The sequence below is a fragment of the Drosophila gunungcola genome, unplaced genomic scaffold (genome assembly GCF_025200985.1).
Source record: "Drosophila gunungcola strain Sukarami unplaced genomic scaffold, Dgunungcola_SK_2 000001F, whole genome shotgun sequence".
Taxonomy (NCBI): domain Eukaryota; kingdom Metazoa; phylum Arthropoda; class Insecta; order Diptera; family Drosophilidae; genus Drosophila; species Drosophila gunungcola.
The window spans coordinates 6575189-6587599 of NW_026453197.1; the positions used below are offsets into that span (position 1 = coordinate 6575189).

Below are 12411 nucleotides of genomic sequence, written 5' to 3' on the forward strand. Positions count from 1 at the left end.
AAAAAACAACATGACCCTTTTAGAGAACCATGAATAAAAAAAATTTAAGGACCGTTAGGTTTCTCAAAAAAAAATACAATAAATATGTATTTTGCTTATTTAAAGGTATTTTCGATAAAATTGATCTAACACTTAACATTTTTCTTCATTTTTTCTACTTCACCACGAACATTTTAAATAAAAATAATATGTCTGTCCTGCCGAAAATTGTGTGCGGTGTTTGCTTCGCTTCTTTTTCGAGCGCTTCTGTTTGCTGCAGTTTTGCTCGATTTGCGGCAAATTAAGTTGGCCTGGCCAGCAGACCATGCCCGCCCATTGGAGCACACCCCACGCCCAAGTTTTGTGCTGTGCATTGTTCACGACGTCGTCTGGTTCGGGGTATTGGGTCTGGGGTCTGGGGTCTTGGGTATGGGCTCTGGCTGCTGCCCAAAAATGCAATAAAATTAAATGTTTTTGTGTAAAAACTTTATGACTTTGTGTTTATGTTCGCAACACGCTCGACTCTCGCAGCACTCTGCGTCCAAGTTTTCTGCGTTGTTTTTTGGACTTTTGGTTGGACGCCTGGCCTGCTTTAGTTTCTGTGGCTGATTGGCAATTGTTTTTGCTGTGGCTGCTCTTCTTGGCGATGACGATGGCTGTGCTGTGGTGGTGGCACTGCCGCCTCGCATGTGTTGACAGTAATTAATTTAACTGGCATAAATGAAATTTATATGAGCAACACATTTTGCGATACTTTGACAGACGCATATCTGCTTGGCATCGTTGTCAGTCTTGAAAAAATGTTTTCCAAAAAAATGGTTAACAAAAACTAGAAAACATGAGCTTGGTATTAAGTTTACGCCTTAGCAATCGCTAGGTAGATAGAATAAACTCAGTTAGTGCCTGTATGAAGTGCATATAATATTTTTCTCTATATAATGCATATTTATACATTTATAGATTAGAATAAGCAATATTTCAATTTTAATAAGCATTTACATATTCACCGTTTTGTGTCGGTACTTTTGTTTATCTAAAATAAAACATAAGTTAACATATTTTATGGTATTTTCGTTTAAAAATGATTATTTTAGTAGTTGTGTTCATGGAATTTTCAAAATATATGTGTAATATCATAAATCTCATTCTCTGATCTCCCTTTGGTAATACAATTTATTGACTTTATCTTATCATCAAATTATCTGGATCATTCCCAAACGGAGCACACAGACATAACTCAAGTAATTCCATACTACACGGTAATACGGTTTCACTTTTTGTCATCGGCAATGTTTTAGCTTCTTCGGATGCCGCAGTTCTCATTTTTTCACCGATATCGAAGGCTGGAGAAATCATCGAGTGGCAGGCACGTTCGCCCTTCAATTGAGGGGCGTGCAAAATGCATCATAAAATTCAAATATAAAGTATAATTTTTAAAAGCTCACGCTTTTTGACAACATCATCATTGAAGAGCGTCCAGAGGTGTGTCCAACTAAATACTAAAAATTATGAGTCTGCAGGCTGGCATTCCATAAACACCCGGCCGAGCAAAAGTAATTAACTTAATATCGCTGTAAAAAGAAAACTTTTTGGCCCAACTGTCATAAAATAAAAAAAAATCGGCGGAGCGGAAAACCGAAAACCAGTCCTAATCCAATAAAGCTGCAAAGTGCCATAGTGATGTACAATTTATCCGGCCGAACAACCCAAAATGTTTTAATTTATAACTGACCAACTATATCTTGCTGTCCTCGCTATCTCTATTAACCGGCATAGCTCGAATCCGTTTGTCATGTGGAAAAACTATTTATATCTCGGGCAAAGAGGATTCACAACTCTCGCGATTGATTCACACAGTGAACTTCCGCAACCAACGAGCAAACAAAAAGTTTACGCTTCATAGCACAAATTGAATAAATCATTTGACGTTGGTATGCAGTCAAGTTAAGAGGGAGGGAGGGTGGAAAAACATCGGCCAAAGTTCATGGGTTCACATAATTGTTGCGCAAAGTAGACCAAAAATAAAATCTCCATCCAGAAGCGCAAAAATCAGCAGCAGGAGGCGACCAATCTGAACAGATTTTAATTGAAAATAAATAAATTATGCTGTTTAATGCACCGAAAAGTAAAGCTTCCATAATTAAAAAGTGTTGAAGAAGTTTTGGAGCTTTTGACATTGAAAAAAATATAGGTTAAATGACTTTAGTAATCGGACTCACCAACAAATTAATTAATTAATGTTTTAATTTACATATTAGTTGTTTTAAATAACAAACTTCGCGTGTCTTAGATAAAACAAAATATATTAAAGTCTTTTACACATTTTAAAAAATATTTTCCACAAAACCTTTTCTTAACCAAGAAATGAATTCCACCATTTGGACTTTTTGTCGCAGCATGGCCACTGCGGGATTTTGCAGCGACGAGATGGACAGGCGCAGCAATTAGACCATACCTCAGCCAGCTCCATTAAGATCAGCAGCATTGCTAACCAACTGGCGAAAGGAGGCAGAGATGGAATCATTCTGGAGACTAAACTAATTATTTACAACTCGAGACCCAGACAAGTTTGAACCGTGTCAAATCACTGAACCAAATAGCGATGACATAACCGCATCAGCAGCAGCAACCGATGCAGATGAAAATAGCTGTTACAGAAATTGCACCGACCTGGTTGATATCGACAGACAACGGCAAAGTGCAATTGCGAATGTCCGTGCCCCGTTTCCGATTCCGTTGGACGTTTCCGTGATGGAATATGTACATGTAACAAGAAGCAAAAACAACAATTCGGTATGCAATTCTCTGGCATATAACAATACTCAACATAAGTAAAATAAATTCAACAAATAAAACGAACCTTTTTGTAGGAAAGCGGCACGTAAACTTTGACAAGAATCAGAAGCGTTCGTTTTAAAACCCGCAACGAATTCATTAGCAAACCTTTGTTGATTTGCCACAATTCTTTAATAGAGATCTTATAACCATCACAAACAATTCGGAACGTATGGTTATTCAAGAATTTACTTTTAACCTAAAATTGTTGTTATGCGCTTGATCTATTTAAGCTTATTAGTGACTGTTTTACTTATTATATGTTTTACTAATGGAGCAAAAGTTGTGCGTTTTCGCAGGGCTACGGAAAAGCCTTTGCTGACATCGTTTGAGGTTAAAAAATGCCCCGTAGTGAAGACCTTAAAAAATGTAGACAAAACCAGAGTAAGAAATAAAGATAGGCCTCAAGAAAATAAGCACTAACTTGCGTTTCGATATAGTTATTAGGAGTTTGGTTTGCATATGCTACTACTCCTTTGGATTTGCCCGTCTATCAGCGACGCTGTGCCTCTTACAATATTCAAAACAATCGTGAGTCCTGGACATCCTTAATATCCATATATAGGCTGAATGTGTTTAATTATTTTAAAACTGTTTTTAAAGCATATTTTAACAAAAATATCTTGTATACGGACTATAATAGCATTGTTATTACCTACGCCTGCAATTTCAATGACATGACCAAGATGTATAATGGTAAGTAAAATTTCTCAGTGACTTAGACATTAACTATACCAGTTAATCGTAGAGTAAAAGGGTATATTTTATTCGTTGAAAAGTCCTTAAGAACGTAGAGGTTTCGAAAAATATAAAATCTAGAGATAAGGGATTTGACAAGCAGATAGATATGTATTGATACATAATAATGGCACATTATTTCAGAATTACGGATTTATTTTGTTAAAATCGGACAACGATCGAATACTTTAGCCGAAAATCATCATCACCATCACTATTTGCTAAACATATAGGCATTAAATTATCTTATTTAAAATAATTCGTCTTTCAGTTAAATTGCGCATCTTAACACGCACCCGTACTCCATTGGTGGACATCTTAAACAAGGCCCTTTTTTTCCTGGAGTCCATAGCATTTCCAACGGAAAAACTCGAGTTTCTTAAAGCGGAAGCCTTTTGCTTCGAGTGGTACATATTGAATTACAACCTAAAACCCAGACCGGGAAGGTTCAACGCCCCCTTCAACAAGGTTTGGGATCACCGATGATGGTACCGATGCCGATGGCGGTGACAGCATTCATTAATTGCATAACTATCGCTAATTATTACAACGACATAAATGAGTGAAGGAGCTGCGGCGATGGAGAGGAAATCATACAACTTAATTAGCTCGGACTGGCCCTACCAAAATCAATTACCAACTACAGTTTCACTCGACTGATTGGGCCCTGTCTTTCAAGGAACCCAATTGTGCTGATTCCTGTGTCCTTGTCCCCAAATCCCATATAAATACGAAAGTACACTCAAAAGGCAAAAAAGCCTTTAAACCTTTGCTCAAAAATTGTTTTCACTTTAAAAATTTTCGCCTTATTAACATTAGCTAGTGCTCGTGAAATATTGCTTATCACATAAGTAGCATATTAGAAAATTAAATTACTTTTCACTTTTGGTTTTGAGTTTTTGGCAAAATAAATATAAATATTTTTTAATTTGCCAACAATTCGAAGTGTTAGAAATTAAAGAAGGTCTTTACTTTTTGTAAGTTTTGAAAATTAGCGCTTAGCGCAATCAATTTGTATAAGTGAAATTCAGAGCTCGCCTGATATATACAAATTTCGAAATAAATTTATATTGCAAATATTCATTATGCAAAAAATATTTTTCTCTGGATATGCTGATAGACACATATGGAGAACAGGCACCCTCCTGGCATTAAATTGATGCCTTCCCCGGCGTCGCTTCAATTCAATTTACCGATGGGGATTCATTCTCCCAAAAAAAAGGAAACTTGGAAATTTCTATGGTCCCCGAAATGTGTGTCTCTGTGCCCATTTTCTTTTTTCCCACTTTTATTTCGATCGGTTGTTTGGCTTCCCCTTGCCAAATGGCTTGGTCCAGGCTCAAATTGGCCCTGGCTCTGGGTCTCAGACGCTGGGCAATAAAATCAAACCCATACTGGGCCGCACTTGGCGTATGCGTAACTCGCAATTATCCCTCATTGAGTGGGCGTGTCCCCCCGGTATTTGGATGGGACTGGCATAATAGTCACTAGCCTGGGATAATTGTCATTGTCATGCGAATTTCGGGTCCGCAGGATATGAAAATTTCGCTTCCGGCTACAACAATTGGCTCCCGGCCAAAAACCCGGACAATCCAATTTTCGAATTTGAGTTTGCATTTGCATCTTGCCGACTGGCCATATTTTGCTGCTAATTTGTTTTGGCTCTAAGCGGCTTCCTCGACTGAATTAACCGACAGTGACATTTTGTTTGTTTGCCATTGTGAGGCTTTATAGTTAATTTGTTTGGTTCATTAATTAACGTCGAATTACAGAACGTGTTGCATGATTTTTACCATTTCCAAAACGAAATCATTGTAGTTAGTTTGCAAATTTGAAGTGCACGCTTTCGAGATGGAAATCTTGATTGACAATGTTGTCGGATTTGTCTTGGCCAAGAATTTCTCTGTCTGTGAGTCAGAATCGAGACTGACATCAACTTGTTATCAGATTGTCGGATAGAAAATGTCTTGCAAATACATCTTGCACTCGGCCAGGTGAGTAATAAGTTGTGTCTATCATAAAATTCTCTTAATTTATTACGATTTGGTATTTACATTGAAAGTGATGCTTAATGCTTTAATAATTAGTAAGTAAAAAAGTACAAAAAGCATTAAAAATTTAGTATAATACCAAAAAAAACAAATGAAATTAAATTTATTATATATTAATAAAAATTTGTTTTATATACTTATTCTTTACTTAAATAATTGAAAAATTGTATGTTGTTTTACCAAAACTTAATACTAGTAACTTTCCCAACACTGGCTAAGTAGCAACAGCAACAGTCACAGCAGCAACATCAGCGCCTAAGTCTGTAGGAAAATCAATGTCAGACGGACAAATAGCAAAATTTGCAAGCGCAAAACCCAAAACACCAGTAGGAAAAGAAAATCAGTAGCTCCGGCAAAAACAGCAGCAGCCACATCTGTTACGACAGCAGCAATTGTCATTTTAACAGAGGACAGTTCAGCAATTGCACTGACAACAGCGACGTCGCCAAGAACGCGAATGTTATACTATATATTATATAGAGTGGGGTTTATACATGTGCATATACATACATACATGGTTATAAGCCTAATTGATGCGCTCTTTTCGACTTTGCCTGCTTTTGTTGATCTTCTTGTTATATAGTTGAATGCTGTTGTTGCTGTTGTTGCTGCTGCTGCTGCTGTAGCTGAAAGCTAAGGCAGTTATTCAATTTGATCTACGGGCAAACTGACTGTTGTTGCCGTTGTTTTAGCCAATGCCTGTCCGTTGCCATTGTAACAATTTTATGGCTAGTACGTTTTTATTTCCACACATTTCAGTGATTTTCTGTAGTCTTTTTTTTAACAAGCGCCGTTTTTTTTTGTTTCTGTTGCCATGTATTTGTTTCAATTGCATGGAGCATTTAGCGATTTCAAGTTCAAATCACTTTTTATGGGGTTTATGTAATCACGTAAGCGTCATTTGTGAAACACATTTGCGAGAAGCAATCTACAAGTCGAGACGGGGCGACTGTGACTTTACGCAGAAAGACTCTCTTAATAGAGTTGCATTTAAAATAATGGCTTAAGATCTTGGATATCGAAATATACATATGTTACATACAAACATACAAACGAATACGAGTTAGCTGGCGCTTACCAAAACTCTTAATTAGCCGAAGAAGTTCTTTTCGGCTTGGTAAGTTCAGTGGGTTTGGTTTTTAGCTGTTTTTTTCACTGCTGTTCGACTGGTTTCACCAGTTTCCGTTTCATTTCGATTTCGGTTTCGTTTTCGTTTCTTTCACGTCAAAGAACAAGAACAACAAGAAGATGAAGACGAGATGCTGAAGACGCCGCCAAAAGATCAGCGACAGCAAATCGACTGCGACAAAAAAAAAATAATAAGAAAAAAACACGAAAACCATTTATTGATGTGATAATCTAAAGATCAAGGTCTTCCTTTTGCCATTTCAATAAATTTTGTTGTTGAGCTGCGTACATTTCGTGGACCCTCGATTCGTTCAATCTTTGATTCCGTCGAAGCAGCAACGAAACTAGAATTCCGATCCAAAAGATCTAGTGTGGATTAGCGATAGGACAAACAGGAAGTGCTACACTGAAATAATTTCATAGCTGTAAAGATCAATTACTTACCATTTACAACATTTCTAGAATTTATTTAAAAACAAGACAACAAACAAATTTCGGCAAGTTGAAGTTTATATACCCTTGCAGCTATAGCAAAAGTTACATTTTCTTCAAAACATCTTTATTTTGATTTATATGCGTATATGTTTAAAAACATTGAAGCTATGATGGTTTTGATTTCACAATTCGTGAAGTAAATAACGTTATAATATAAGATCCAAAACAATAATTTCTGTGTACTTTCTAAATAGCTAAAAAAAAACCGAAAGTTTAGACAGTTAGAAGTGCAGCATAAGCCGAGGATTCAGTTTGGCTTTGGGAAACAGTCGTATTCCCAGCCGCTGGTTCCGACTCTCAGTTATGTAAACCATATGCTAAACTAATGTCGGTTGGTGCTGCTCGGCTGAAGGGGCAGAGGGGACCCGGGTTTGCAATTCAAATGCAGTTTGCAACTTGCTATTCATTGGGGGATTTTCTCGGATGCAACAACAGCAGCAGCAGCAGCAGCAGCAGCAGCTGCGGAATCAGTGCAAGCAGCGATGAGTGATGATTTTGTCCCTCCATCCAGTGTCTCCCTCCCTTTGCCAGTACGAGGAGCCTAAAGACTATGAATTTATGACAGTGTTATAAAAGAACCGACATTTATATACCCTTAAGAGAGTCCGTAAATTAATTTTATTTTTATTTTAATATAATTGATAACTTTACAATCAACGCAGTAAAATTTAAAAAAAGGTGAATTGATTCTTTTAAATTTATTGTGTTTCACTAATATTGATAAAATATAATTGTGTCAGCTAACTAAATAAGAAAAAGAAATATCCATCAAAATGTGTAGATTAATAAAAAAAATAAAAATATATGGGCAGCCTGATATTTATTTCGTTGCCGTTTTGCTCAAGTGAAATAAATAAAATATTAATTTATATATATTGGTCTTCTGGCAATTTATTTATTACAATTCATACAACACTCTTTAATCTTATTCCTCATTTGCAGAGCAGTCAGTAGGTTCCATTTGTATGCCTACCTCATCGATCCTTAAGAATGATAAGCCCAAAGCACCCTCTTCCATTCTTGATAGGCAATTTTCCATACCCCAAATGGGAAAAATAGAGTGCTAGACAACAAATCCGAGTCAAGCTCGGAGGCAAACAAATAGTTATCCCAAAAGAGCAAAGAGAAGAGTCAAATGCTCACACAAATATGTCACGCACAAACAGCAGCAATAACTGCAAAAAAAAAATAAAAACAATTCAAAGAAAATGTTTAAAAATTAAGTGTATAGAAAAAAAAGTAAAAGGAAATAGAACAAGGTTCGTCGGGTTCAAATGAGGCAAGCAAGAGACACAAACACCAAAAGACTGCCACCGAGCCTAAGCCTCTTTTTTTATTGCCCATCTGCTTTTGTCGAAGCAACAGAAGCAACAGCTTCGATGATAAGCAAAGCGTTACGAAAAGCAGAGCTTTCAAAGGGAAATCGAAACTGAATCGGAAACTTAGACAGAACAAGACCGACTGAAAAAATATGTTCAAGAGGGCGTCAAAGTTGACGCTTATCTGCGCCTCATTTGCCAAAGGCAGCAACAAAGGCCTCATCAATTCCAAAGGCCTCGACCGTCGGGAGCCAAAGATTGGACAGCTGACAGCAGACTGTGGAAAGAGCAAATGGATGGGTAGTATCCTAAAGCCAGAGAAACCATTACCTAAATGTTGAAAAGTCAAGCCGAGAGACCGACTTTTAGATACCCAAGTATGGGTAAAATACATATTATTTGATTTGAATTTGTCATTATATACGAGGTAAAAATACATTTTCATCAAATCATACATATGAAAGCTTTTTAATAAAGTTCTGCATTTAAATAAGAACAGCCTTCTTGTTATACAATTATTAAACAAGTGGGCATGCAACAAATATGCAAGCAATATCTCCTTAAGGCCTAATATTAATAACAGTAATTTATAAGTACTATACTTATACAGTACTTTACGAATGCTAAAGTGGACGGGTCAATAATGATATAATTGATTGATTCGAATCCGTTTAACCAAAATGCTGATACATATTTTATGTTCTTCAAATACCCAAATTAAGAGGAACCAAAGTTCACTCAACTTTCAACTCGTAATTTGTCATTGTGCCAGGCACTGTGAGTGGCCAACTGAAAGCGGCCTCCCGACAGCTGCCACCGCCTTTCACTGCCCACTTTTCCCCAACGTAGCCCCCAGAATTTCCTCTGAACTGGCGCACAAAGTGTCCACCACCGGACAACGTCATCGTTAGCCAAATAATAAATACTAAAATCGTTTGCGGCAGTGGCACATTTTCACCATTGGCACATCTCCGATCCCCTCCAAAAATCGTGGTCGCCGTCTGCTTAAGCCGATGCCACTGCAACGCTGCGTATACGCAATAAAATGTACGATAATGCAAAATGATTCGGACTGTCGCATTTTTGTGGAGAAGAGGCTAACGAATGGCAGATCACAGGCACGAGTTTCGCGTGGGTGGTGATTAATTTGCGTATTGTTCTTTGAGATATATTTCTCTTTTTAATATATTCTTTATTTCAGAGTTTTCTTTTTTATTATTATCCCGTCGCGACATTTCCCCAGATGGTTGGCTGGTCGGCAGTTGGCCTGTGCATTGAACGAATTGTGCTCCACTGCATGTGTATGTTGTTCTTAAGTGCAGTGGTTGTGCCATTCCTTAAGCGGGTAAGGGAATTAAATGATTCCGGCTGGGTGTATTAAAATTAAACAGCTTTTGTACCCTACTTCTAAAGTGTTTTTATATATACTTACTATTTGCCACATTTCAAATTGAAATCACATTTTTTATCACTAGCTAATAATAACTTGACAGAACAAATAATTTAATATGTTTCTTATTTATTACAAAATTGATTAAAAATGCATTTCAACTTGGTGAAAAACAAAAATTGGTTAAGCCAAATTGAACTTACATTTGCTCTTTGCTTACATTTCACATACACTTCGGTAAATACTATTCCTTTAAAAATATCTTGACGTTAACTTCACTCAAAAGTTTGCAACGCAGTCAAGGGCAGATTTGCGATCCTATAAAGTATATATATTTTGAATGTGCATCACTAGCCCTATTGAATAGGGCAACCTGAATCCGACTTCACGAATTCATATATGTCTCACAGCCATTCCACATTTCCACTCATTTCCTGCAGATTCAATCAATTTGCTTTTACTGTGACTGGAAAGGAAGAGGATTTTTCCTCTGACCAGCTTCACATCGAAGTCTGTCATATAATTTGCAATGCAAACAGGACTCGGGTCCTGTCCTGAATCCCATCGACAGCATACGTGGTGGAAATACATTGGTGGGAAAAGCGTATATATATTGGTTGAATTTCAACTTTGGCAGACGATGACAAAGAGTTTCTTTTGTGTCGTTAATATTAATAACAACAACGATGGCAGTGCGGACATTTCCTATAATGCAATTTATTTCCTGCGAAGGAACAAAGCTTTGAATGTGCCTTGAAAGAATCTCAACTTAAAAAGCTTGTCGCAAAATGAAAATTCCTCGAATAGCTAAATAAATAGATAATAATAAAATCGTTCTACCACTCAATCATCGTTATCATCGGCATCAAGCCGCCTGTAAAATGTAATATAAAGATACTAAGAACTCTGGCCAACAGGTTGCCAACTGGTTTTCAAAACGCTAATAAAACACACAAAGAATTACAATAACGAAGAAAAAAGGCCAAAGCGGAAGCGAATTCTACAAATTTTATTTACAAACAGTCCTTGAAGATCCAGCGGCTACCACGACAGGTGCAACTCGACAGGTGATTACCAATTAGCACATTACATCGAAAGAAAATCTAGCCGACGAGGGCGTAGAGTAAGATTATCCGGTCCGACTTGAGTTCGATATTGAAATAAAGAGGCGCTTCGCATAAATCGCATAAATATGTTAATTAGTCAAGTGCCGCATGACGCGAACGTAAACATTCTGCGCTGTTCGCTTGAATTTGTTTAGAATTAATTTCAGCTTCATTTCATTTGCATAAATTGTGTGAATGTTTAATGGACTTGTTTGCCGCACAACCGAAGGTAATCAAAATAAAAGCGAGATACGAAATAGCGGAAAGTAAAAGTTAATTATCGCATAAGACTAGAATCGTCAATTGGGACTCATTTGAAATTGGGTCAATGGAAACGGGAATCGATGAATGAAAACAAAATAGCTGTCACAACCGCATGATAAGATTTCAAATTGTTTAGTAATTTGAGAAGCCAAAAGCACTGAATACTGAACACTGAAACACTTCTTGTGCGCCGCAGTTGCCCTCCGACTTTTGGGCCGTGATTAAGTGTGTTCAGCCGAGCTAGATTGTCTCAGTTCGAATAAGTGTCTCAAACACACAGAAGAAGATGGGCATACGAGAGATAAGCCATCAAATACAGAGAATATTTGAAAAATACCACCGCTCAACTTTCGAAATACGAACTGGTGGAGCAAACTGAAAGAAAAACCATGATAAGTCGGCACAGAAATTAAAGCTGTCTAAGAACTCGACACGGATTTCCACTCAGCAGGCAACTCAGACTCAGCAAACTGATTAAATTTATTTATTATGTCACTCTCTGTCTGAGTCCTCTGTCTTATGGCCTGTTTTAGCTCTTAAGGCCCATAATGACAGAGCAATCGTTGGCACAAGTCTCCCCTCTTTTTCTCATCCCCCGAACTGTTATCGATGGAGGGCAAATTGAATTTGGACTGCTGCTTATCAGCCTTTTGTTTGCCGAATCTGTGCAACTGATATAAGATATGGCGACCGTTGTGCCAAATATTGTGAAGATAACACAAGTGGAGCTAAGGAGGAGCAACAGTGGCAGTGCCCACACCCAACCCAAAGCTTAAGTACGTGCCGCGAGTTGGTTGCTTGGAGGAGAAGAGCACTTTCCCCGAAGTGAAACTGCATTCGTCGGGTTACGTGGGTTGGTTTGGTTTGTTCTTTGGCGTTGTGGTTTTGTTTTCTGTGTGTCACAGGGCGATAAAAATTAGCTCGTTGAGCTTCGAAGTTCTGGGTTCCCTAATCCACGTCTCATGTTTACACGTGCCACCATTTCGCTGTCCATTTTGCGATGAGTTCTGCGCTATCAACGAAACCTGAGCGCAGCTCTTTCGCCTTTTATTTTCGGTTTACGACGCTCTGTTCAATTGGTTTTGGCTTTTGAAATGGTTCCACGC

At 37.7% G+C, this 12411-nt stretch overlaps 2 protein-coding genes across 2 annotated transcripts; one reads left to right on the top strand and one right to left on the bottom strand.

Annotated features, from left to right (window-relative positions):
- Window positions 1-2198: 2198 nt before the first annotated feature.
- On the bottom strand, window positions 2199-2653 carry LOC128262067 (uncharacterized). Its single transcript, XM_052996101.1, has one exon. It carries the CDS (start codon window positions 2501-2503, stop codon window positions 2333-2335), a length of 171 nt encoding a protein of 56 aa, XP_052852061.1. The 5' UTR covers window positions 2504-2653; the 3' UTR covers window positions 2199-2332.
- A 234-nt stretch (window positions 2654-2887) lies between these two features.
- Window positions 2888-4511, top strand: LOC128262066 (uncharacterized). Its single transcript, XM_052996099.1, has 4 exons — window positions 2888-3198; window positions 3255-3345; window positions 3418-3510; window positions 3824-4511. Exons 1-4 carry the CDS (start codon window positions 3028-3030, stop codon window positions 4036-4038), a joined length of 570 nt encoding a protein of 189 aa, XP_052852059.1. The 5' UTR covers window positions 2888-3027; the 3' UTR covers window positions 4039-4511.
- The last annotated feature ends 7900 nt before the right edge of the window (window positions 4512-12411 follow it).